The sequence below is a fragment of the Nothobranchius furzeri genome, chromosome 16 (assembly GCF_043380555.1).
Source record: "Nothobranchius furzeri strain GRZ-AD chromosome 16, NfurGRZ-RIMD1, whole genome shotgun sequence".
Lineage (NCBI taxonomy): Eukaryota > Metazoa > Chordata > Actinopteri > Cyprinodontiformes > Nothobranchiidae > Nothobranchius > Nothobranchius furzeri.
Window position 1 is genome coordinate 57,640,621 of NC_091756.1, and position 27,947 is coordinate 57,668,567.

A 27,947-nucleotide genomic window follows, 5' to 3' on the forward strand; every position below is an offset into this window, starting at 1 on the left:
TCTATTATACTACTTGGTGCTGGGCTGGCACTTACATTCAGTGGGCCCTCACAATGTGGATGTAGCACAATCTGTAATCATCAAACTGGTTTCAGTCCTGGACTGCCAACCTTTTTCGGACCCGGGACTAACATTCACATATCTCAGTGCAATAAGGTGTGTCGTATAAGCTCCATCGGTATCGTTCTGCATCACTACACAGGCTTCAAATCAAAATCAAATCAACTTTATTTATAGAGCGCTTTCACATGGCCAAAATGGACAAACAAAGCGCTGTACACCAATAAAAAACACCACAATAGGACAGAGATATGACCATTAAAATGCAATAAGAAATCCATGTCAAATACAATAATAAATCCATTAAAAATACAATACGGAAACCTGAGTGCAAGTTTACAGTCCAATATCCAGCCTACTTCCCCCAAAGTCCAAACGCCAGCGAGAACAGATGTGTCTTTAGGCTTCCTTTAAAGGTTTCTAATGACTTGGCCTGTTTTACATCAGCTGGCAGCTCATTCCAGAGACTTGGTCCAAGTACTGAAAAGGCACGACTCCCACGAGACTTCAGGCTGTACCTAGGCACAGTTAGTAATCTCTGGTCAGCTGACCCAAGGGAACGCACCGGGACATGTTGGTGGACGATTTCAGAAAGATATTTGGGATATTTAGGATTTTTCAGACATTAAACGCTTTAGTTGGAGATGTTTAATAAATAACGTGGCTTGAAATGCCATATTTGCCTTATGTCCTTCCTATTATTTAGACACGTAGGCCGGACTGTTCCTGGAATGCTCAAAGTCAACTATTATTAACTTGAGATCTGAAGGTTAGTTTTACATTTGAGTTATTTTTTCTCTGTGACCTCAGTTCTAAATCAAGAGCATAAAAGCAAGAGCTGAAATCAGCATAAATGTCAATTAAATGTTTTCATAAATTCAAATAAAATAAAATATTGTGGCACAAACATAAAAAATATCCCATGAGGATAAAACCATAGTTTTCATTTGTTTATTTTCGTGAATTGTTATTTATTTATTTATTTGGGGGGGGGGGGGGGGGGGGGCTTACACCTTTTTTTTTTTATGAAATACTCCCAAACAGTGTTTACTGGACAGGTGCAAAGCTCTTATTCTGAAAATATAGAAGAAACGCCAACCACGCCCCCAGAGCCTCTGGGAAATTAATTGTGGGATATACAGCCGCCTAGTGTCGCATTAGGACAAGGCATATGAGAATATGTAGCAGGAGTTCATTTCTGCAGGTGTGCACACCTGCGAAGGAAAAGACAGTCACCTGCCGCAGCCGCGTGCACACACCCACTGACGTGACACGCCTTTACGCCTCTTACAAACAGCCAGCTGACGCTTCCCGGAGTGTCACCTTTAACGTTGGACATCATGTTTAATTCAGAGCTCCAGAGCCGTCAGGTGTACTCGGTCTGCTTCCTCGCGTCGGTAAGTCGAACGGTTTTCCTCGCGGCTCTGGCGCCTCAGAGGTCCGGGGCGGACCTTTTCTCTGTTTGCTTTACTCACGACAGTGGAGGATGCACCATCTGACTTGATTATTCAGACATATCCGGTTTGACATGGGCTTATTTTTTATATTTGGGCGGATCAGAAAGCAAACGGAGACTAACGGTTACGTGTTTCTTACTAACGTTTTCTTTTTACCAGATGCTGAAATTAGGGGTGCTACTGAGACTATTTAAATATCAGTTATCAGTTAATGTATACATTAATCCGTTATTCCTAACAAATAATCAAAACTTCAGGACAAAAATCGTATATTTGTTTTTTGTCAGGTTTGGGATTTGTTGTTTAAGCAAAAAAGTTGTCATAAAATCAGGATGGCTTGGGGGGGGACGCTCATAATATTTTTGCTTTTAAAAATAAAAAAAACCTTCAATATTTGACATGAAAATCAAATATGTCCATGTGATTTTCAGTTTGTCCTGTGTTTGATATGGTGGCCACCACAATACAAGAGAGAGAGAAAAGATGTGTTTGGTACCAGACTCAACATGACTGCTAGACCCACACCAGTGTGAAGCCCCATGGTCCAGAATATGTTCTTATTGTTGGTGTAATGATGTTATAACTTGTTTTTGCTTCAATCGACCACAACATTCATTTGCTACTTTCTTTTATTATTTATTTCACTAATTTTAAACCTATCAGTTTTTTTAATCACATGGAGGCTTTCGTGCTGGTGTTGTGGCTTTTGTATTTCATTGAACCTTCTGGGCCACTAACTTTTCTCGTGAAAATAATCCAAAAAAACTCAATTTTGCCTTGAATGTGTTGTATATGTACTATCTTGAAGACAAAAGACATTTGTTAGGTGGGGATCACATTTGAGTACTGGACCGATCATTTGATGCATTTGCTAATTTAAAAAGTCCAATGTGTCAAAGCCTCTCTACCTGTAAATATGTGGCTCTTGTGATTTAGCAGTATGCAAACTACATGCAAAACCAATAGGCTTCATAAAACACATGTTGTTCCAGTGACAGCAATGCTAGAATCAGTCAGAAGACATTACTGTCTAACCTGCTGATATCTGTGTGATAATCTGTAGAACAATTGAAAATTATTGTTTACATCCTGGTAACTGTGCACAACCACACAAGTCTCCAGCCATTATCCAGAGCTGTACCTCAGAGTTAAAGTCCCACTAGTTGTCACACTGGTGTGTGACATTTTTTCTCTGTATTCGACCCATCTCCTGATGGAGCAGTGAGCTGCAGACACAGCTGCGCTCGAGAAACATTTGGTGGTTTCACCTCCCAATCCAACCCCTAAATGCCGAGTGTCGAGCAGGGAAGCATTGGATCCAATTTTTTAAGCATTTGTTATGACCCAACCGGGATCTGAATCCCAATCTCACAGTTCCAGGGCGGACACCCATACCACTAGGCCACTGAGCTGGCCACTCCGCGATTTAGGCTAAGTTGATTTATGCTATTTAAGCTAATAAAACCATTTAGATTAGGGGGTATTCGATTCCAGGCCTGGAGGGCCAGTATCCAGCAGGTTTCAGTGGTTTCTCTGCTCCAACACACTTTAATTAAATTAATTTAATCTCATTTTCTGGGGGAAACCCTGCATAGCCTTACTTTATCAACTCGAAACCTTCAAAATTTAACATTTACTGTCCTCTTCTGATTTATTTGTGCAGCCTACAGCTCTCTGTGTGTTAATTATGCTAATAGGTTTTATTTAGCCACTTTTTAGCTGTTTGACTAACAGATAAACACTGATGGTCAATGGGGAGATGCCAGCTTCTTGCCCACCAGCCAGGGGCTGGGGCTGGGGTTGGGGGTGTGTAGGGGTTAGCTGATGTTAGTTTGTCTGTTACCAGTGGACATTTTCCATCTTTTCTGTATGCTAAGATGTTGCTAAAAACAGCCAGGAAAACAGAGCTAAAACACACTGTTTTATAATTATTATGTGGTGGTTTTATATGTTTATATTTTAAAGACTTACTATTCCAGTTGTATTTTGGTTTCATCTGACCATAATTCAATTCAATTCAATTCAAAAATACTTTATTAATCCCAGAGGGAAATTGATTGCTGTAGTAGCTCAGAATAATAATAATAATCAAGTCATCAAAGAGTTATTGTATATTACAATGGCTGTTGGCAGGAAGGATCTCCAGTAGCGGTCAGTGTTGCAGCCAAACTGAAGAAGCCTCTGACTGAAGACACTCTTCCGTTGTCGGACAGTCTTGTGAAGAGAATGCTCAGGGTTGTCCATCATTTTCTTGATTCTCTGGAGAATCCTTCTCTACATTATCTCCTCCAGCGGTTCCATAGTTGTCCCCAGAACAGAACCAGCCTTTGTTATTAGGCTGTTGAGCCTTTTCAGGTCCCTGCTTCTGATGCTGACCAGCACCTGATTTATCATTGCCCATTATGTTTGATGGAAGAGATGGTTTGAATTTCTGCTTTTTCTGTCTCCGTTTTGCTCCCGCTCTGCACCCACGCTTCTTGCGTTTTAGCTCATTTGGGATTTGTGGCTTCAGTTGAGGTATTACTTCAACCTTTCCAATGTTAATCAGCTGCTGCTGATTGTAAACCAGCTTGTTACCATGGTTACGCATCATAACAAATGCTCAAAAAGTGAAAAAAGTGAAAAAATTGCAGTAAAAATCCTCTTAAGCTTCACCGCACCAGATACAGAAAAGTAAAATGTAAAAAAAAAAAGTTTTTCTTGAGAAACTAGAAGAAAAAATGTCCAAAAAAGGCAAAACTTGCATATAGTCAACAGAGCTACTCCAACATGCAGCCACCCAGAGCAGCGCAGTTCCGGAATATCTATATAATAACATTCTCCTAATACTCTTCTTGATCATACAAAGGTTCTCTAGCAAACTTCAGATGGCATGCACAAGTACTGACTTAAAGGGGAACTAGGCGGTTTTGGTTTGCTTTTAGCCCCTTTGTGTGTATTTGTAGAGCAGAAACCTATCTCATCACTGTGCGTTCAGCTTTTTAACACATCAATCTAACAGCTAAAACGTCTCCCAGCATTTCTTAGTATCTACAAGTGTGATTCACCACAAAATTAAACAAATCAGCTGTGTTCGTGATCTCAAACATGCAGACCAACATGCTGAAACCAGACTGCAGCGCCAGGTATGCCAGCTCAATTTGTTTTTAGTTCTAACAGAGCGGCCCACTAGGCTGAAGTTGCAAGTGGGATATTCTGGCCACAGGGGGGTGATAGGGGCTAGGTGGCCTTTCACTAACCCTGTAAAGTAGGGCTATTGAATTCCGGGCCTGGAGAGCCAGGGTGTTTCTCAATGCAAAGGAACCTTGCCTTGATGTCTTGGTCCCTCCCCGGTTGCCTAGGAGATACATCATCAGGAACCAACAAGGTGTGTTCCAATGTTCGTGCTCTACCGAGACGTGTGTTCTCCGTTTTGTTAGCCATTTAGCTAGCTGAGCAAGGATACACGATAGGTGTCTTGTAGCCTGGCCTTGGTCAGAAATTTCCCAGAACACACTGCTGTATTTTCAAAAAGATGGTGGATCAGGAGCCGGCAGCTACTATGGGGCAAATTTTCTGTTTAGATGTAAGTCAGCTAAATGTAGTTGTCGGGCTGATATCTAAAATGTTTTTGTTTTTATATCCAAAGCAGTTAACTGGTTCGTTAGTTGCTTAATAGTTTCAACTTTGTTGGCTAGCAGGTATTAACTCGCTTACTTAATTAATTTAACCAATTTATACACAATTTAAAAAGTAAAAGGCTTGTTATACATTTACATTGAAACTTATTCGTATAAATATAACGTTACCTCACGCATGATGTGACGTGCCTGCCGCAGAAGCCGTGGTCACGGGATGTTGGTCTGTTCCATTCAACCGTTTTCTTTAACCAGGGAAGGACAGTGTTAGGGATGTCCCGTTCCAATATTGACATCGGTCCAAAAACACTATCGAATTATGTCGGACTGCAGCAAAAATATTCAATATTAGCAGTATGTTACGCTTTAAAGTCCATTCCAGAAACTCTATCCATGAGTGCCCAGATCCAGCATCCAAAATCCACATGATCCACATGATCAGAACATTGTGTGCTAAAACCACAACGCTACACAAGGAACAATGTCAGCTGTCCAGCAGCACCCCCCCCCTGGACCAAACCTTGCGCTTGAAGGTTGTTTTGGTGAGTGGCCCACGGACCATTACATTTGAGTAACCCTAGTTTAGACACTCGACTTGTTGGTCAGTGAACAATATTGCCCCCCCCCCCCCCCCCCCCCCCCGTCACGTTATGCCCCTAACCTCAGCTGCTCACATTTATGCAACCAAAGGTTAATAAAAATTGGTCAGTTTTTAATGCTGACTGTTGATGGCTTTTGATTTCTGTTTGAGTAATATGACTTGATTAAGCCTTTTATACATTCCACACTACAAACTAGGTAAAAGTATGTATGATTTGTGCTGATATATTGGATTGATATAGGTATCGGTCAGTACTGAAGGCTGCAATATCGTTATCGTGACAGAAGTGAAAAAAGTTGTATCGGGACATCCCTTGACTGTGTCCTCGTAAGTAAGGTGCCTGGCCTTGCAAGACATCACCTTGTGAGGCCAGGCACCTTGGCATTGAGAAACACCCCCAGTATCCAGCATGTTTTAGTATGATATGAAATATGAAAACGTTGCAGGTATTCCTGTAAGCAGGGGGACACGTCTTCCACTGCAGGATTTGAGTCCCTGGTGGCATAGTGTGTTACTGATGGTAGCCTTTGTAACTGTGCTCTCAGCTGTCTGCATGTCATTTAGGTCCCCCACTTTTTAATAATTTCTCCTACAGCTGGTGTCTTCCCACCAAGCTGCTTTCCTATTGCAGATTCAGTTTTTCCCAGCCTGGTGCATGGCTACAATTTTGTTTCTGGTGTCCTTTGACAGCTCTTTGGTCTTGGCCATGTGGGGTTTGGAGTGTGACTGTTTGAGGTTATGGTCAGGTGTATTTTATACTGATGACAAGTTCCAACAGGTGTCATTAATACAGGTAATTAGTGGAGGACAAAGGAGCCTCTTACAGAAGTTACAGGTCTGCGAGAGCCAGACATTTCGCTTGCTCGTAGGAGACCAAATACTAATTTTCTACCATAATTTGCAAAGAAATGCTTTAAAAATGAAACAATGTGATTCTTTGGGATTTTTTTCCTCATTTTGTCTCTCATAGTTGAGGTATAACTAAGATGAAAATTACAGGCCTATCGCATCTTTTAAGTGGGAGAACTGGTACAATAGGACTCCTATGCATTTAATCAGCCTCCTATTATAGGAGGCTAATTAAATACTTTTTTGCCCCACCATATATCGGTCTACCCCTAGTCCTAATTGTTTAAACACCAGGTAGTGGCAAGTTGTTTCCATCAGGGAGCTAATAATTAAGTCAAGTGTTTATCAAAATTTTATATAAGCAGTTTGGTAGCAGACAGTAATAATGTGATGATCAGACAAGTTAGCATAAAGCCATTCTACTTTTTGAATACTAAAGAAACCTTTTTGAGAATCAAAACCAGATTTAATTATAGATCACATTTATAAAAATGAATGAATAGGGATGCTCTGTTTGGACTGTGTGATCGGAAATTGGGCCCAATCATGTTTTTGAAAGGATTTTAGAACAACAAACATGACTTTTTAAATTCTTCCAGAGATAAATTTTCTAACTGAATAAAAATGTCTTAGTTTTAATTTCAATAAGTTCCTCTATGTCAATAATATTTGTTTCTTGTAGAACAACACAGTAACATCACACAATTTACGGCAGGCAAGGACTCAGAAACCAAGTGCAGCTGTTAGCAAGCCTGCTAACACAGAGCTAACGCATCTGCTCATACGACCTAAAATATCCGCAGCTTGGTATTTTAAACCAGACAGCAAAGGCAGAGCTACAGACACTTGTAATGTGGGCAAACTGAGCATTCAACATGCTGAAAAGGACACGGCTCCATGATTTGCTGCCTTCAAACAAGCTACTTTCACTGTCGGCATTTCCATTTGGGCATCAACAAAGCAAATGACCAGTTTCCATTTATCCCAGTTCACCTCGAACAGTCAGTTCACAGTGAAGTTACACAAAAACATGGAGCCAGCCGACAGAGAAAGTCACGCTAATAACAAAGAGAAATTGCCAACAGACTGCAGAACATCCGGGTTTCTAGTTCTCCTGCAGCGCCGGTGCTGCGCTGGAGCTGCAGGTGTTACCCAAGTTACCCTGCCTGCCGAAGGCTCCGTCTGCTTGCTCCGTTACGTGAGCACGCAGTGGCATATTAAGGGAATAAACAACTTGAAATAAGAGCAATGCTGCTATGTTTAAGTATATTCACAATATAAACAAGTATTTTTAATCTGTGTATTTCCTAAAACAATGAAAGTGAAACTTAAAAGACAACTTGGATGTGTTTTCTTCTTATTTTAATGCTTTCCCGATTCCCCCCTTTTATTTCTTATTTTAATGCTTTGCTAAAAATTATTTTTCTTTTTTCTTATTATTTTAATGCTTTTCTGATGTTCTGGTCACCAGTTTCTACCTGCTCCTATTCCTGCTCCACCTCCCTGCAGAGAAGAGCAGCCCCTCCTCCCCCCTGCCTTTCCAGCTGCGCTCCATCCCTAATCAGCTCCTGAGTTTAAAAAATAAAAAATAAGACATGGCCAGAATAACCAGATGGCAGAAATAGTGGAGAGTACAATGAGAGTGCTGATACAGTGAGAGTAATTGAAACCCAGACACACCGAGTTTGATCCTAGCATAGTTCAAATAATTGCACTCAGTTTTGGTTTGAGTTCTGTGGAACTTTTGGGATTGTGCTCAGCAGTGGTAGGAATCTGGTTTAATTCAACCTACTTCTTGTGTTTGCTCACTGGAGCTTAAGTATTGTGTTTTGGGTTGTATGCTCAAAGGAGTTTTGATTTAGTAAGTATTACCGTTCTTTGTTACCATTAACTTAACAGTCCTGTGCTCGCTCTCAGTTTGGGTTGGACTGCATTTGTTTACATTCTACTTTAGCCAAAAGGGAAACATTAGAGTTTGAGAGTCCACTCTGACATGTTGGTTTATCATTTTAGTTAGTTGATCAATAGTGGAGCTGAGCTCCAGCTTTTGTGTTTCCTCAAGTCATTGTCTTTTCCCTCTTTTGGTGGTTGCCTTTAGTGCTGTTACATAATTGACCTACTAACCTTAAATGTGTTTGGTCATTTATTTGTTATAAACATTTGCTTTTTTAAATCCTGACCCCACGCCTTTTATGTTACAACATCCTTCACCAATACCATCACCAATCGTAACATCTGAAAAGAATCAGGACGGGGCTCGGCATGGGCAGAGCCTGAAAATCAGATGAATCTGATTGGGAGCAAAAAAAAAAGTGATCAAAAAGTCTCTATTAATAAACTCAATGATCTGGCACCTCCCTACCTCTCTGCCCTTCTCACTCCATATGTGCCCACCCGCACGTTGAGGTCGGCTGACCTTTTGCTGCTGCACACGCCGCGGATGAGACTCAAATCGCGGGGTGATAGAGCATTTGTGCATGCTGCCCCAAAGCTATGGAACTCATTGCCCATTGGAGTTCGGCAGGCTCCATCTCTGGCGGTTTTTAAATCTCGTTTAAAGACCCACTTTTACACTTTGGCTTTTAGACAGTGACTCGTTTTAGTGTTTTATTGTGTCATTGTTTTAATGTGTTCTTAGTATTCATGTTTTCTCTGCTTTTAATTGAGATTTTTATCCTTTGTTTTAGCTCCTTGTAATGGGTGTGTTTTGTTTTATCCTGTGCAGCACTTTTGGGCAGCTCCCATGCTGCATTTTAAATGTGCTATATAAATAAACTATGCTATGCTATGCTAAACATTTAGAAACAACAATTATTGTTGCATATTATATATGCATGCAACAAAAGAAGAAAAGCAAAGTATCAGGAATGTAAACTAAAACAACAAAAAGAATCAATGAATTCAGACAGCTGTGAAGGCCATTGGGAATGGACGTGGTTTACATGAAATCTAAAAATCAGGAAGTGAACTTACTGTCTAATCTTTGAAGGCAAATTTTATGAGCCTAAAATAAAAATTTAATTTCCTCAAGAGGTCCAACATTTGTTTTCTTGAGTGATTAATTTTTAATTGAGTCACTTTAGGTACATTTGCTGATTTTGAAATATGAATTCAAATTTGATGGCTGGTGATGAAATTCGGTTCAAGAAAAAATGCATAACGTCACTATTTCTGCTAGAGAGAAAGTGGTTTTGCTGAGAGCAGTTTAAAATTCATGATATTTGTCAGTGTAAATGTACCTTCTAAGTATAAAATGTAAATATTTCTGGGTTTTGTTTGTCTTTTCAGGTGCCATAGTTCTCAACATGCACAGGTTTGTCAATAACCTGAGTGGATGAAGGAAAAAGACTTGGAGCAGTCAAAACTAAACCAAACTTCAAAGGAGACATTGAGGAAACAGGATGTTGACTTGATTGCTAAAGGAGGGATGATGAAATTAATAAGATCTGTTTGACTACTTGACCATATTGGAAAATAGCCTTTCCTTGAAATAACAGAAGATAATCAATAATGCAGCAAGCAGACTGATGGAGATCCTGACAAGGACCTAGTGTACATGAGAGTAGAAGAGAATCGACAGAAAAGGGCGGAAAACGAGCAGAGGCCAAGCCTGGGACTAGAGGGCACAGGTCCAAGACGATACCTTTGCTGATGATCAGGAATCAGTGGGAAGAAGCTGCTGTCACAATGTTTGTGAACTTTCGGCGCATTCGCAAGTGTCGGTGTGTGCAGTTGCTGGCCACAGGCCTGCTATTCTGTGTGATGATGGCCTCCTGGGATGAGCTAGACCATCATGTGGTAAGCCACCTGAGATCGTATGCTTACCGCTACCTAGTCAACAGATATGACTTTCCTAACTTGACCATGGTAATTTCCTCCAACCATCATCACTCGAAAGATGGTTCTAGAAGTTCAGGTGGCAATTTAGAGAACTACCCGTACCTCCTCAACCACCCAGGAAAGTGCACAGGTAAAAATGGGAAAGACGGGGGCAATGTCCTTCTGCTTCTATTTGTGAAATCTTCTCCAGTGAACATGGAGCGGCGCCAGGACATCCGAGACACGTGGGGCAATGAGAGCTTTATCTGGTCAAAGTTAGGCGTGAGTGTGAAGCTCTTGTTTGCTGTGGGCATCCAACCAGATGTTGATCAAAGGTCATGGGTGCAAGATTCTCTGCAACGTGAAGACCAGGTCTACAAAGACCTGATCCAGCAGAATTTTTTGGACACTTTTCACAACCTTACGACTAAACTGATCATGCAGTTCCATTGGAAACAACTGTACTGTCCTCAGGCCCGCTTTCTCATGACAGCAGACGATGACATTTTTGTACATATACCTAATTTGGTAAAATACTTGCAGCAACTTTTGAGAAGCCAGTCAGGGGCCAAAGACCTGTGGATGGGCCATGTGCACAAGGGAGCCCCTCCAGTTCGCCGTAAAACCAGTAAATACCATGTTCCCCATGATCTTTACCCCTGGCCTTCGTACCCAGACTACACTGCTGGAGCTGCGTATGTTGTCTCGGGGGACGTGGCAGCAAAGATCTACCAGGCCACTCTGGTACTGAACTCTTCCATGTACATTGACGATGTCTTCATGGGGATGTGTGCCAAGACCATGGGTGTCTCTCCCCAGGAGCATGTGTACTTTTCGGGGGAGGGTAAGGCTCCATACCACCCCTGCATTTACGAACACATGATTACATCACATGGCCATGCTACAGACGTGCGATCACTGTGGAGAGAAGCAGTGTTCTCCACATCATCCAGAGGTTCCAGAGGGTTTTTGGGTCATTTGTACTGTATAGCAGTGAGAGTGATGCTCCTGTGTCAGCCTTATTACCAAAATACGTACTCCTGTCTTGCAGCTTTTGCCTAAGTGATCTCTGGCTGACTTGTAAGCATTTAACATTGCTCACCACTAAGAAACGGGCCTCTTTTATCAGCTTTTCTGGCTGTGTTGTTTTTATGGCCTTGTGTAAAAAAAAAGTTGAGTAAATAAATTGAATGTGTGGTTTCAAGTCATCAGCACTATGTTTTCAATGTTTTCTTTGTGTCTCAGGCTGTATTTATAGAAGATTTGTGTTAGAAGCATGTCCCCAGGGCCTCTTCCTTTTCTCACACACCAAACTTGTGTTGGGTTTAGTTCATCCAACTGAGTTCAACATCTCTTCTTATTGAAAGGCTAATCCAGCTGTTAGATAATTCATCATTTTAAATATTGGACAGTTGCTCACCATCTTAGAGTGGGCATTTTTAAGAGTCAACCATGCTGAAGAGGAAGTTTTCAGGAAAGTGAAGCTGGCAGTTTAGGAATTGATGCAACATTACCTCAGAAATGGAAATTGTTTTTGTTTTAACACTTATTGATGATAAATCTCATATTGTTACAATGTCTAATTAGTTACCTTTACTTTGAGGCTCATACATTTGTGGAATGAGCAAAAATAAGTGCGTGTGGGTAAAAGTGTGCCAAAATCTTATGCAATATTCTGCTTGTGTTCAGTTGTTTAAGCTTCACAGGTTCCAGTCACAGGTGTACTACTGGCTCCTGACTGGTGGTTTCTGAACTGTTTGGGTGTGTTATAGAATATGATGCAAAAGTCCATTCATTTCAGTAATCCAGCTTAGACTGAGAGACCATCTAAAGGCTCAGGAACCCTTTGCAGGTGTTTTGGATTCATTAGCTGATTAGAGTGTGACACTTGAGTCTAGAACCTTGAACCGTTTCACAATATTCTAATTGAGATTTTGAATGTGAGCTCTTCATAAGCTGTGAAGCACAATACACACACACACACATTTTTTTTGGTTCACAAGGTTATAGCTTTTCAGTCTTAGGCCCTGTCCACACGTAGCCGGGGATCTGCCGAAACGTAGATATTTTTCTACGTTTTGGCCTGTCATCCACACGAAAACGGAGTTTTTTCACGCGAAAACGGATCTTTTTAAAAACTCCGGCCAAAGTGAAGATCTGCGTTTTCTCCGTTTTGGGTGTCTGCGTGTGGACAGACAAAACCGGAGTTTTAAGGTCCGCAACGTCACTTTCCGTGACAAAAAAATGCTGACATCACGTGTGCGACCTGTGTTTACACTAGCCGACAGCATGGATGCCCTCAGAGCTGCGCTCGCTTTTTCAATGGTCCAAGCGCTTTTTGCTTGTTTGTTTTTGCAAGCGGAATTACTGCTCCTTGCGGAAGACCACAGACGAAGGACGAGGTTAAGAACGGGGGAAGTACTGCCACCTACAGGTCTGGCATGTCCTAAACAACGTATTTATCCGGGTACGTGTGGACAGTTTTTTTTAAAACGAGGTGGTGTGGATGCAAGTTTTTGGAGGGGCGGATATTCGTTTTTAAATAAACCCGGCTACGTGTGGACTAGGCCTTAAACAACAGTTGTTGCTTGTGAACCCTCTATCAATCTTTGATCAGTATTTGTTAACCACAGCAGGAAATGGAAGTAACACAACCAGGATCCACAACTTCTGATGTTAAAACAGCAAATGTGAAGACAGCTCTTTGTATTGGGACCTGCTGTAGTGATGTGACATTCACAAACTACTCAAATATGTTGAACAGGTTTTTAAAGTGAATGATGGTAGCCAAGTCCTTATAGAGAACTGTTTACCTTGCCTTCCAGTAACCCCCCACCCCCACCCCGGTCTCGTACATTGGCGGAACTCTTATTTCACAATTTGACTTGCAATTTACATAACTGTTTAAAGGTCAGCTTTATATTTTTAATACATTTGCAGTTTTCTCTAAAAAAGGTGAACGCCTTGTAAGTCGCTCTCTGCAACAACTGCGACACCACGCATGATTTCAGAAGGAGAAAGCTATGTGAAGGACAGCCGCATGTCCCCAAAAAGGGCTATGATTTATTTTCTGTTCTGTTTACATTGGCTACGGGGGGGGGGGGGGGGGTTCTCAAGAAAGGACGTTACTGTGCGTTACTTTTATTTTGAAAGTTTCCAGCTGTTTAAAACTGATTTTGTGTTTAATATCCTGCCTGGCCAAATATTAACTACAGGGTTTGACGTGTTTGGAAGCATAGCATTTAACAAATACACTCAAAGCGTAATTAAATCATCCCTTTGCTTGTAGGATGTGTCCAAAACATAACACTTTACTGGCGGTGTAGGTACCAGATCTGCTCAGGCTGCCAGATCGGCCCGGGGTCCTGCACCTGCAGATGACATCACACTGTGGAAAATCCACTCCGCTGAAATGCATTGCAGATCTTTTTCCATATTTTTTCACACATAGGTTTTGGGAAAGAGTTTAGCAGTTTTATTAATAAATTCTTGTTTTTTATTGCCTAAATGCTTTCTTTATAACTGTAATTTGTTAATAAATCACCATATTGTCTTAGTTTAATGTAGTTTTACATAACAAACATCAGACTGTGCCAAAAATAGCTCCTAATAAGTGAATTTTTTTGTGTTTACATAATTATCATAATTATCAGCCTTTTCTGTTTGTATAAATGTGGAATTCTTCAGTACATTTTGTTAGTCCTTATGTAAATAAGTCCATTCGTTCAGTAAAAATGTTTGCTATTTGTTTAATAAAGTTATTTTATTTTTATCTCGGCCCATTTCATCAAAATCAGAACTCTCCATTTATCAGTCAATGGTTTAGCTTTTATTTAGAGTTTCTTTTGGGAATACAAAAACATATTTTCCCAGGAAATAGTTGTTTTTCCACTGCAGGACCAGAGTTGGGAATTGATACATTTTTACCTATGTCAATACCATTGTTGATTCTGTCAAATTCCCCATCGATTTCCGAGTCATTCAGTAGGTGGCAAAAAATGTAGTGCACATGGTCTCTTGCATAACTGTCAGTTTATTACTAATCATCAATTGTATCTGATATTGTTTGGAAAGATCTTTTCTCTCTATTGTGTCCGTGAGGAAACAAGAGCTTGCCCTGCCTAATTTCTTTGCAGATTTTCCTTTTGCAATAAATATGAAGTGACCCAAGACCAAAGCCCTGACAGTCACTGGAATAATTCAAGACATTTTGACAGTTTATCCCCAAATCCAAAGCTCAGTGGGATCCATTAGTCTGATAACTACATTATCAGTTTATTTATTGATTGATTTTTTTTTTTTTTGTTCTCTCCTTAAGTGAACTTAGTTTTCACTTTAACTCCCTGGAAGATATTCTGTCAAGCGAACAAGCTTGGTACCAAAGGTAAAGATGGAGAAAGTGGTCACCTGCGTCGGTTGGAAAGACTCTCCTCACTCTCATTTGACACAGGAACAAGGGTAGATCCTCCTTGGCTCTCTCCATGCATTACTTCAATCTGAACACACACAAACCTGTTTGTTAGCATTTTAGCATTCCATCGAAATCTGACATTTAGAAAAATGACTTTTTAGGGCACTGCCAGGGGAATAAAGAAAGGCTTTTTGCCAAAAATGAACGTCTGAAAATGTGATCTCTTTTCAGGTGTTTGCTTTCTGATTTTCATCAACTGCTGGTCAATATTTATCTAGACCTGCTGTAAAATGTCTTTTACAGCAACCTCATGATGTAGACACATGGCTTGGCCTGCAATATAAATTGAGAACACACACATCCCAGTTACTTTTATTTTCTTTTCAGAGCTTTTTTATGTTTTACTGCATCGAGTGAGCTATTAAGGTTTCTATGATCAACAGTAACCTGCCAAAGTTCTCTGGGATTGCTGCAGCTACATGTACGTGTTTATGTTTTCATACAGTTACAATAGTTTTTGATTTTCAATGCCTTTATGACTTACTTCAGGATTAGGGATGTAAAGAAAATAAACATTTAATTTTCTCCACTTAATTTCAATATGTAAAGATTCCAAATATCAAAGTACCGTGATTGCTTCTTTTGTTCTCCGAATGTTCTTCTTTTTGTTGGGATCAGCTTCAGCTTGCTGCTTAGCACTGTTCAAGTTATCAGAAGGTCTTCGAGTCAGAGCTGAGGTGCAAAGAAAAGAGTCAATAAGTAATCATTTATTCCGTATGTAAAGCAAGATAGAGAGCATTCTCTGAGATTAATTTCCCAAGGTGACACAAGTTTACAGATCAGAAATTAAAAAATTGGATTTTGGAATTGGAAGAAGTGGAGTTTTTTAGGCAGAACACATTTTTATTCTCATTTCTGCTGTGTTCCAGATCACGTTACTCTCAATCAATGACATAAGTGATGCTTTTTAGAATTTTAGAGTAAACTTTAGAGTCTTACCTTTATTTTGATACCAAAACAGCTCAAATGAACCTTGTAGTTTATGAGATGCTCAATTCACTTTGGGTACATCTTTTTCAAGAAAATCTCTGAAAAATGGCTTGGGGTAGAGCTTGTAGACATGTTTTATTGCCTAACCTATGATTAGTGATCAGTCTTAGGCAGGGTGAAAATAAACAATGTGAAATACAACTAACTCGTTTTGGTGTAAAAGATTAGCATGCACATTGTTTTTAACTGTTTTCCTGAACCATAATCTTAAGTAGTGCTTCCCAATCCGGGGCCTGCGACCTCCCAAGGAGGTCCTGATACTTCTGTCTGTGCTGAGATTGTAGATTATGTTTGTAAAAAGTATTTTCATAAAATATCGATAACACATCCAATGGTATAATCAAAACTTTTATGAATAGTTAAAACTTTGTGTGTCTTTAAAACATTTTTAACATAATGTCTGTTAATATGTGTATGTGTGTAGGAGTTGGGGGGGCTTGTTTTTGACACAAGCAAGGGGTCCTTGTGGAAAAAAATCTTAGAAGCCACTGAACTAGATTCTAGTGCCTTTAAATCGAGTCTTTCAACAAGCTTTATTAGTATGCACACATTTTACAGTATATTCTTATAATATTTTACATTTATATTTAAAAGAATTATCTTATTATTGCATTTAACTTTAGTAGCCATTGGATTGCTGCTGCATGACTCCAACAGATCTAACATGATGCACGTTGTTTTGATGTCAAACTTTGGACTCACGCTGATGGCTTCCGGTGGTCCTGGGGGGGGTCTTCTGTGAGGGCCGTTTAGGAGACGATTCAGGCCGTGGGGCGACTGGCTGAATGGGCCTTGTCTGTTTCGCTGACAGCCTTTTCAAACTAACGCTTCGCTTCTCAAACATCTCCTGAACATCCTCCAGTCTCTTCAGAGCCTTCAGGACTCCGCCCTGCAGGTAGAAATCTTCAACTCACCTAATCTTTTCCCGAGCATCATTTAACAACAATTCCTTGTTTAGTGTACCTTAATATCTTCGGATAAGACGACCTCAAACTGGTTGTGAAGGTTCCTCAGTTCTGTTAGCTGGTTTTTTTCTGCTGAGTCCAGAAAGTGTTCAATGTCGGTTAAAGCTGATTCTGCTCCTTCTTGGGACTGACACTTATCCACAGCCTGAGAGGCCAGGAGGTAGATTCCAGACTCACACCACTGGTTGACCTGTACACACAAAGTAAGGATAACAGGATAGCATTCCATTAAATCGCTTTCTTCTTCTTATCCAAGGTGATGTCAGAGAAGTTGCAGGTCCAGGGGGAAATTCAGGATATCTTTAGATGGATGGATGGATGGATGGATGGATATTTTTATTCGGTCAACAACAACAATTTATCCATTTTACATAAAAGTAATCAAGCAACCGAAAAAAGGAATAGGTTGAAGCCTAGTGGCTAATAATTAGTCTATCCTTAACTCCCACAGAGATAATCAAATCCTTAACCAAGAGAAAAAAGTTGGGCTGATAGATAAGATGCATAACATTAAAGAAAAAGCAATGATAAATCAATAAATCAAATCAACACAAGGTTAGACATCAAACTAAGTTTCTGTAACTTTGGAAGATGCAAATTTTTTAAATTTTCTTGAAAAATGACAAATAACACATCTTCAGTTCATCATTAAGTCCGTTCCATAACTTCACTCCCAAAACCGACACACATCTATACTTAGCATTAGTTCTCACTTTAGGTATTTCAAACATGTAAGACCCCCTCAAATCATATTTTCCATCTCTTCTTTTAAACATACTCAAAATACAAATTGGAACATTCTTTTTCACCACTCATCATCTCTAAAGTTTTAAGATATATAATGTCCTTAAATTTTAACATATCTGATCCTACAAAAAAATTGGTTTGTGGACTCCCTATATCCAGCTTTATTTATTATTCTAATAGCTCTTTTTTGCAATTTAAAAATTGAATCCGGATATGTTTTGTATGTTTTCCCCCAAATTTCCACACAACAACTCATATAAGGCAAGCAAAGGGAAGTGTGCAGTAAATAAAGGCAGCTCTTGTGCAATAAATCTCTTGTTTTATAAAGAATAGAAATAAACTTAGAGAATTTCAGTTTCACACGATCTATGTGAGACTTCCAACAAAGTTTATCATCAATTATTACTCCTAAAAATTTAGTCTCATATACTTTTTCAATTTCAACATTATTTAGATTCAATTTTACTTCAATATTACTCTTAATACCTCCAAACAACATAAATTTTGTTTTACTTTCATTCAGTATTTAGGCCAACAATCTGCCATGAACCAGAACAAAAGGCCCAACAACCAGTGACACTCCCAAGGGGTGGCCAGGGGGGGAACATCCCTGGAAATTTGTTGAATGCATAATGGGGGTGTGCCGATTCACCATTTAATTGATGGTTCGCAATGTGACACATGTCGATTCAAAACTGATTTGTAAACAGCCATAAACAATTATGATTAAATGCTGAAAGAAGGCTGCAAAGCGTGGCAGGAACATTTACGTGTCTTAGGGGACGGACCATCGTGAAAAAACAAAACCATACAATCGATTTATTTACTAAGCACAGTTCAAGAAGAACATGGCAGCTAACCAAAGTGCTGTACATAAAAGAGCAAAAGTTGTGCAATGTTTTTTGTAGTGGATAATGAAGGGAGGGCGATGCTGAAAAAGTGTGTCTTAAAAGCAGACGTGAACCTACTGAGGGCAGGTGCCAAACATACATGGAGGGTGGAGTACCCCAGTTTTGGGACTGCATGAGAGAAGGCAAGCTTCCCCGTAATTTATAGCCAACCTTTGGAACAATAGGCAGTAGGTGGTTGGCCAATCAAAGGGGATGTGTGGGTATGAAGTCAACAACTCAGTGAGATAAGAAGGGGATGGACCATTCAAAACCATGTATGCAAAGAGCAAGACTTTGAAATGAATTCTAAATCTAACTGGGAGCCTGTGTGAATAAGTGAGAAAGGGTGTGATGTGCATGCGTCTGTCGGAATTGGTTAAGAATCTAGCCACGGCTTTTTGAACTGTCTGCAGTCTGACTACAGGATATCTGCAGGTGTAAGGGAGCCAAATTTAAGACTTTTTAAGACCTTTTTTAAGGCCACTTTGACCAAATTTAAGCTATTTTTAAAATTAAATTTAAGCTGTAATTTCCAGCTATTGCCTGGAACCGGTGCTAACCATGTTGCGAACGTGGGATTAGCCATCCAGTTACCATTAAACTTGCGCTTCCCCATGATGCAAGCTCCCACTAGCTTAACCAGCTAATGTGCTCATCTAAAAATAGCCCCCTTTCACAACCAACTGAACGTGTACGGTTCCGCTTACGCCAACATCGTACACAAAAAATGCTGAACACCAACTAGAAATTCACGAAAATTTGACAAAAATAAAATAATCTTGTTTATTGGGTCTTTGGTAATTTAAGACCTTTGGAAACTGTATTTAAGGATTATTTGTCAGTTTTAAGGATTTTTAGGACCTTAAATTTGGAAAAGCAAATTTAAGACTTTTTAAGGACCCGCGGATACCCTGGACTAAGGCGGCTGCATTAACCCCAATCATCACAAGAGTTGACCTAATCCAGATGGAGGTAATGAACGCGTGAATGACACACTTATAATGCGGGTGTTTGAGGATGGCTTTAAGCCGTGTGATGCGGCAAAGTTGGAAAAAAAAACAAGACCTGAGAGCTCCGAGGTCATTGAGAGGTCGGAGTCAAGTTTCACACCCAGGCTGGTGACACTTGATTTGACAATGAGTGAGGGGAGAGCGGGGACACCTGAAGCACAATTTTTGTTAATAGGGTTATAAAGGATGGCCTCCAGGTTGCTGTCATTGAACCACAGGCAGTTAGAGAAGAGCCATATTGTGACCACAGACTTGCATTCTGACAGGGAAGCAGTGCTGATCGAGTTGCAGGTACATTTGAGTTGCAAAACAGCAATGGCGGAAAGTTGTTTCTCAACTTTAGCCACTGAGTGTGCGGTTTACTCTTCAGGATTGAAGGAAAGTTGTGTAAAACTAAACTAAAGTACAACAGCAACATTACCAACATGTTTCATAAAACTATGGTGCTACTTTGTTGCAAAGTGAAGCAACATTATGAAGCCTTGGTCAGTATGTGGCACAATCATGTGTCTTCACAAAGTGGTATAAATTAGGTGTAGGGGCTGTTTCTGTGCTGTCACAGACTTCCCTTCTTTAGCTAGAACATAACTTGCTTTTTATGCCGATTGAAGCCACACTACGCTTTCTCACGAGCTGCTCCATACGCAAAACTGACTGCCCGTCTTTACTTTCATTTGTGTTTTTCCTGTAAATTTCATGCAAATGTATGTTGGGTTTGTGTTCAGTCTTTCATGAATAGGATAGTGGAGTAACCTGAATTATGTGTGCTGCATTTATATGAAAGTATGAAAATGCTTTGATGTGAGGGAAAAAATTCCTAAGCAGTGGGGAAAAAATGCATCAGAAATAGGTAATCTTAGTAATCCTGATAATGGTTTAATAATTGAGTAGTAGAACTCTGAATCAAAATCAAATCTAATCATGACCTATGATGGCACTCCCCTAACGCATAGGCCTATTATTTTAATGAAAAAGAATGAAGTAATAAGCAACTCACAGCTAAAGGCTAAGCACTCCCAGAGTTACCACAAGGACCAGTTTGCTGTGCCACCCCCAAATTTTCACCAGCCCCCCCATGAAAATGTTCTGGGGGCACCCCTGTCAACATCCTGCCACCAAAGCATGCTTAAAGCTTCCAATAGTTTCTCCTGATTTCTTTAAGGTAATCAGAGTCAGATACAATTATTTTTAACTTGAACTGAAAACATCTAAACATGTAGAGGGTGTCTTTTACTGTGCGGAAGACGTTATGTTCTCACCTTGTCGATGCCCATGTGTATCTGCAGGGATTTGGACAAGACATCAAACTTCTTCTTGGCCTCATTGCTGAAGTCGTCACAGACCCGCCGGAGCTCCACACATTTGGGTCGGATCGAGTCCACAGCATAGTGGTTGCTCTGTATCAGCTGGTCACCGTGTGATGCGTGGAGCTGAGCCTTTTCTACCGTTGGCTGAAAGAAATGTTTATTTTTCATTTTTTTATTTATCCAATTTTAGGGTTGGGCCTGCCTCTATTATAAACTTATAAAACATTACTTGGCAAAGTACAAATCCACAATTATTGCTGATGAACTACCTGAACTCAAATATGTAAACAAATTAGTCAGTTCAAGTCATTCTTGATCGAGGAGCACCTCAGATGGGCTGAAGAGCTGTGTTTTGCTCCACAGTTGCAGGTTGCATACACCTGATCTAAGAACTTACTGACAATTTAAAATTTTTAGGACAATACTAAATATTTACGTTGAATTTAAAAACCTACAACAATAACGGTTTGGACAGTTGGTAAAAAGAAAATAAAAAACTGGCTGAAGTCTGACAAACTGTAAAAGTAGCAAAAGATTCTGCTCTGCAACTCATCCTATATATTTACATATATTTACGTAGGATGACTTAGCAAGCTGTAAAAAAAACGTGCTCCAGAGCTGTTCAACATTAACGATTTTAGTACAGATGGCCACATTAGATCACTTGCAAAGGCTTTAAATCTGAATTTGCAGCCTAAATGATAGTGTATGTAAAGAAAAGTTAGAAAGATGTAAAAAAGTTTTTATAAAAGTATAATCAATCCATAAAGTACAAAAAAATAACTAGATAAAATTAGAACCAGCGTCATGGTACCAGTTATAGTGGAGTTTAGTCAAACCAGGTTAAAGTAGTAAAGCTCCGTCATAGGAAACCTCATAAAACCCTCTGTGTGTGTGTGTGTGTGTGTGTGTGTGTGTGTGTGTGTGTGTGTGTGTGTGTGTGTGTGTGTGTGTGTGTGTGTGTGTGTGTGTGTGTGTGTGTGTGTGTGTGTGTGTTTCGACTCACCTGACCCTTCTTCTCCAGTGCTTTAAGTTCCTTAAGGAGGTGTTCCACTCTGGCCACACAATCCCCGGTATCTGATAGGCTGTTCAGGCCATCCAACAAAGAATCAAGACACACTTTGACCTGAAAAGGGATAAAAAAATAACAGTTAAAACGTATACAGCGATCCCTCGTTTATCGCGGTAGATGCGTTCCAGACCTGGCCGCGATAGGTGAAAATCCGCGAAGTAGGGACACCATATTTACAGTACAGTACTATATTGAATTATAGTATGATCACATTCTCTTTTTGTGGGTAAAACTCAAGAAAAAAAAACTTTTACTTGGTTTTTTTTATAGTTTTATTACGAAAAGTGCATTTTATGATGAAATTGATGAAAAAAAAACAGGAATTTCTTGATATTTCGCATCGAAAAATAACGTGAATCGGTGAAAAATACCGCGAATCGGCGAATTTCCCTTAAATAAGGCTCCAAAGAAAAAATCCGCGAAGTTGTGAATCCGCGATAAACGAACCGCGAAGTAGCGAGGGATCACTGTAATATTATTCATTCTGTATGAGAGAAGGGGTTAATGTAATCCATAAAGTATTTACCAGCTACATTTAGTCACATCTAGCTCCTTGTAACAATACAAATGGGGTGTACGATGTTTCTGCAGCTTTTCAACTTTTACATTTTGTAAATTATTATGTTACGTCCGTTTAAACATGAATCCATTCATATTGATAAATTTAAAATCTAAAAATATGTAGTTGCATCTAACAGGCACAAGTAGCCCGTCGAGATAAAAGCGGTGTGAAGAGAGCCCTTATCTAAGGCCCTGTCCACACAGAGCCGGGGATCTGCCAAAACGTAGATATTTTTCTACGTTTTGGCCTGTCATCCACACGAAAACTGAGTTTTTTCACACGAAAATGGATCTTTTTAAAAACTCCGGCCAAAGTGAAGATCTGTGTTTTCTCCGTTTTGGGTGTCTGCGTGTGGACGAACAAAACCGGAGTTTTACGGTCCGCAATGTCACTTTCCGCGACAAAAAAATGCTGACATCACGTGTGCGACCTGTGTTTACACTAGCCGACAGCATGGATGCCCTCAGAGCTGCGCTCGCTTTATCAATTGTCCAAGCGCTTTTTGCTTGTTTGTTTTTGCAAGCGGAATTACTGCTCCTTGCGGAAGACCACAGACGAAGGACGAGGTTAAGAACGGGGGAAGTACTGCCGCCTACAGGTCTGGCATGTCCTTAACAACGTATTTATCCGGGTACGTGTGGACAGAATTTTTTTTAAACGAGGTGGTGTGGATGCAAGTTTTTGGAGGGGCGGATATTCGTTTTTTTAAAAACCCGGCTACGTGTGGACTAGGCCTAGGGATGCAGAGAACTTTTGATGGTAGAACTGTTGAGTCTGTTTAAACATGGATCATTTAAAAAGTGCAAGAAGAACCCAGACAGGAACACTGATATTGATCCAGGGTTGAATGCACCTACACGATATTTTCATTAAAGGGACTCTGACAAAATCTGAGGATTCAGAGGTTGTAGAAAAGATGCAAAGTCACCTCTCTGAAGTCCTGTTCAAAGTGACGTAGCTGAAGGCACTGCTCCAGTTTCAGGTGGTGTTTACACCAGAACTGCTCAAAAGCATTCTCCGTCTCATCCAGCTGGGCCAAGAGCCTAAAACACACATCATCATCTTCACTGTTTGCACAGAACAACAGCTCATGAGCTAGAATATGATGTGGGTCTAGCTGCTGCTGACCTTTCCACGGTGGTTTGGTTCTCCATCTCATCTGGACTGAGTACATGGTTCTCTGACTTTGCTGCTTGATCCTTGATACAAGTGAACAACGTGTTGCCTTGCCTTAAAGCGAGCTTCAGCTCATCCTGTGTCAGAGACATCGAAGCAAAACAAGATTTCAATTATATCAGAATGTAAAACCATCCAAGCACATGTGATGGGATGTAACTCTTTTGTTTTATTTTTGAAAATGTTTTGCTAAAAATTTGAGGAACTTTCTTTGCTCAAGTGTATAGATGGTTGCCTGAGATCTTTTTTAATATTAAATCTCAGTTCTCTTTAGTGAACCCAACTGCCCAGCCACTCATCCACCCATCCATCCATCCCTCCATCCATGCATCCATCCATCCATCCATCCATCCATCCATCCATGCATCCATCCATCCATCCATCCATCCCTCCATCCATGCATCCATCCATCCATCCATCCATCCATCCATCCATATCCATCCATCCATCAATCCATCCATCCATCCATCCATTCACCCAACCGTCCACCCACTCATCCATCCATCCATCCATCCATTCACCCAACCGTCCACCCACTCATCCATCCATCCATCCATCCATCCATCCATCCATTCACCCAACTGCCCACCCACTCATCCATCCATCCATTCACCCAACCGTCCACCCACTCCATCCATCCATCCATATCCATCCATCCATCCATCCATCCATCCACCCACTCATCCATCCATCCATATCCATCCATCCATCCATCCATCCATCCATCCATTCACCCAACCGTCCACCCACTCATCCATCCATACATCCATCCATACATCCATATCCATCCATCCATCCATCCATTCACCCAACCGTCCACCCACTCCACCCATCCATCCATCCATATCCATCCATCCATATCCATCCATCTATCCATCCATTCACCCAACCGTCCACCCACTCATCCATCCATCCATCCATATCCATCCATCCATCCATTCACCCAACCGTCCACCCACTCATCCATCCATCCATCCATCCATCCATCCATCCATATCCATCCATCCATTCACCCAACCGTCCACCCACTCCACCCATCCATCCATCCATCCATCCATCCATCCATCCATTCACCCAACCGTCCACCCACTCCACCCATCCATCCATCCATCCATATCCATCCATCTATCCATCCATTCACCCAACCGTCCACCCACTCATCCATCCATCCATCCATCCATCCATCCATCATCCATATCCATCCATCATCCATCCATCCATCCATCATCCATATCCATCCATCCATCCATCCATCCATCCATTCACCCAACCGTCCACCCACTCATCCATCCATCCATTCACCCAACCGTCCACCCACTCATCCATCCATCCATCCATCCATTCACCCAACCGTCCACCCACTCATCCACCCATTCATCCAACCGTCCACCCACCCATCCATCCATAAAGACCCCTGAGAGTGCTGGGGATAATTTTTTCAAAGCCATATATTATACAATCGATTCAGTTCTTCTGGGTCTTCCCCAGTTTTCCTTCGAGTGTGATGAGAACCTTGGGAATCAGGAGGAAACCTAGTCAGATGCCTGAACAAACTCAGCTGACTACTTTTGATGAAGATGGATTTGATTGTGACTTCTCTCCATGTGGTGCTTGTAAATATTTTGTTCTGAGCATGCTCAGTGTCATCAAAAATGTGATCCACTTTGAATCGAAACCTTGTCTGATACAGTTACTCCGTGCTAAAGAAGTGTGTGTGGGGGATTCCTGTTGCAACAATTTCTACTGTATATTTAATCACCAGCTCATTTCCACCAAGGTAACACTTCCCTTCTTGTGTTTTTTGAAATGTTTGGACGTGAAATGATCCAAACGTGACACTACAGAGTATTTGTGTGTTAGTGTGTAGAAAGCACTACCTTGAGGTTGTTGTGTTTGTCTGTGTGCACCGTGAGCAGGTCTTTGGTGCCCTGGACATCATTGGGAAGTTCAGTCTCGGCCAGCTGAGCCCCAAACCTCTGCAACATCTGCGCCGTACTTTTCACTGTCAAGGCAAAATTTTCTATAGCCTAAGAAAAGAGAATCAGCAATTGTGAGGTGAAATCTGTTCTCAATACAGGAAGCTTTCTAACAGCACTTTACACTTTGGTGCGTAAACCAGAAGAGATGTAAAGAGCAACAAAAGTATTCATGAAGATTGCATGCTGCTGTTGCTAATGCTAACACCAAATGTTTTAATATCCTTTATAACCCAAAAATCGTTGACTTTTCAAGATTTTTGTGGGAAAAAAAACATGTACTTCAAACTATGGATAGGAGCTAAAACTTTTTAAATGAACTCCATGTAGAGGATAAACAGTCAAAGGCATCTGTCAAACCACAATAATCTGATGTAAGTCAATAATGTGGTGAAAAATACTTTGTTCTCTAATATTCCAGTATTCAGTTGCTCACAGTTCGATGATGAATCCACTGGCTGTGAGAGTACTCCAGAATTCCTCCGAAATCCCGGGTCAGCTGGCTTTTATCCACATAGCTGTGGAGGTCTGACAGAGAGTTCAGCATAACAATCTGGGGAAAAGAAAGTAAGCTTCTTAAAACTTCTGATTGATTAACATATTAATTCATGTTTTTTTCTCTTTATGGACACTAGATGTCCTCAGTTACCACTTTACTGGCCCAACGTTGTGATGTCAAACATGATGTTTCCATTTAGTCCTATTGAGTCATTAATCAGAATTTAGTCCTTCGTTATTCCCAGCTGGATCTTCGACTTTTGAGGTTTCCTGATCCATCAGTGTTTTAGCTCTGTGCATTCATACGGTATGTTGTTGTTTCCTTCTGCTTTTAACTAGTTCACCTTTGTCATCAATGATTCTTTATTGTGCTTTGGCATGTTCTCTCCTGTTAATAGTAGTTTAAAAAAGAAGTATGTACTATTTATTTATCCTAAAGTGTTTTTTTCTCTCTCCCTTTCTGTGAACAGAATTATCTAGAGCTTTTGTAGATATCTTTTTTGAGGATTGTAAAATTTTCTCATCTAAATTTCTGAGGGTCTCATACTTATCCTGTTCTTATTATCCATTCTAGTCATTTTTGGGGTAACACTTTACAATAAGGGCCCCTTTATTAACATTACTGTGTTAACATTATTGAGCATTAATAAACTATTTAATTAAGTATTAGCAACTGCTTAATCATTATGTAATGCATTACTAAGCAGACACCTTCCTCTGGCCCTTTGTCCTATCTAGGGATGCAACAATACCACTTTTCTCCAAACCGATACGATACCGATACTTGAATCTGAGTACTCATCAATACCGATATCGATACTTCTACCACACACAAAAAAATGCAATGAATTGGAATACAGGTTTTATTTTTTTCTCTGTGTTCAACAGGAAAAGACTGTGAGGTAGATAAAAAAATAAAATATATTAACAGAAATATCGCAACAAAAAAAATTGGTGAACAGAAATGACAAGTTACAGTGAAGCCACTTTTAGGCAACTGCATTGGTATCGGTTCTTGGCATCGGTTAACTTTTACCGATACCGATACTGGTATTGGTATAGGTGTCTCCCTACAGTAGTCCTATAGGACACTTAATAGTTACCAATATCGAGAGCGTTAGTAAAAGGACCCTTTGTTTGGTAATGCTTAGTAATGCAAATAACGCTAATAAAGGGACCCTTATTGTAAAATGTCACCATAATTTGTTCTAATTTGTTTGGTTTCAATTATGGTAAATTGCCTGTATTTGTATAGCACCTTCTTAGGGTTCTACAAACCCCCCATTAGTCTGGGACGTACTGACGGAGGTGAGGCCTGCCAAACACTAGCGCCACTGCTTCCTTTGACCACCACCAGCAGGGAAGGTGGGTTGAAGACTGATTTATGCTTCTCCATGAGCTCCACAAGAGAGACACACACATGAAGCATCGGAAAGGTTTTCACATGCAAATTTCTGCACAGGCAGTGGAGTGTTGCAAAACAATTCCCCGTCATGACAACAGAGGGTGTAGCGCTTTTCTGTGGTGTCCTGCCACCATAACACTCATGTGTCCGGTCCACGATAATGTATTTACTAATGTGTTTTTATCTTTCAGAGACTTTTTAACACAGACAAATTTGTGCTTCATTCTCTTCCATTTAATGACTCAGAGGGAAATGGACCCTGGGGGTACTACCTTCATTTTAAAGTCATCCTTGTGCAGCTTCAGCCCGATGTCGGCCATAGCCCTCTGGAGGAGTCTGGACGGCCGCAGCACCAACACTAGCTGAAGATTCCCTGGGAATGCTCTCTGGAAAAACATGACCATCTGGAAACTTGACCACCGCTTGCAGCAATGGGATGAATGTGCTGGGCTCTGATGTAACTCCTTAGAACACT

At 40.5% G+C, this 27,947-nt stretch overlaps 2 protein-coding genes across 10 annotated transcripts in view; one reads left to right on the forward strand and one right to left on the reverse strand.

Moving 5' to 3' along the window:
* mcf2l2 (MCF.2 cell line derived transforming sequence-like 2) overlaps positions 1 to 27,947 on the reverse strand; it is a 123,965-nt gene that overhangs the window by 63,571 nt on the left and 32,447 nt on the right. For all 9 annotated transcript variants that reach the window (XM_015962280.3, XM_054749621.2, XM_015962275.3 and 6 more), the window contains exons 5-15: positions 27,745 to 27,858; positions 26,006 to 26,122; positions 25,471 to 25,620; positions 23,546 to 23,670; positions 23,346 to 23,460; positions 21,790 to 21,909; positions 20,736 to 20,927; positions 16,828 to 17,019; positions 16,567 to 16,753; positions 15,443 to 15,546; positions 14,811 to 14,899 (exon numbers count right to left, since the gene is read on the reverse strand). In XM_015962280.3, the coding sequence (XP_015817766.3) occupies positions 14,811 to 14,899; positions 15,443 to 15,546; positions 16,567 to 16,753; positions 16,828 to 17,019; positions 20,736 to 20,927; positions 21,790 to 21,909; positions 23,346 to 23,460; positions 23,546 to 23,670; positions 25,471 to 25,620; positions 26,006 to 26,122; positions 27,745 to 27,858 (1,505 nt within the window). The remainder of the gene's footprint in view (positions 1 to 14,810; positions 14,900 to 15,442; positions 15,547 to 16,566; positions 16,754 to 16,827; positions 17,020 to 20,735; positions 20,928 to 21,789; positions 21,910 to 23,345; positions 23,461 to 23,545; positions 23,671 to 25,470; positions 25,621 to 26,005; positions 26,123 to 27,744; positions 27,859 to 27,947) is intronic.
* Positions 1,227 to 11,617, forward strand: b3gnt5a (UDP-GlcNAc:betaGal beta-1,3-N-acetylglucosaminyltransferase 5a). Its single transcript, XM_015962282.3, has 2 exons — positions 1,227 to 1,457; positions 9,873 to 11,617. The coding sequence occupies exon 2, from the start codon at positions 10,236 to 10,238 to the stop codon at positions 11,463 to 11,465; it is 1,230 nt and encodes a 409-aa protein (XP_015817768.1). The 5' UTR covers positions 1,227 to 1,457; positions 9,873 to 10,235; the 3' UTR covers positions 11,466 to 11,617.

Coding starts and splice junctions, on each gene's coding strand:
- b3gnt5a (XM_015962282.3), top strand. CDS start 10,236: ATGATCAGGAATCAGTGGGAAGAAGCTGCTGTCACAATGTTTGTGAAC.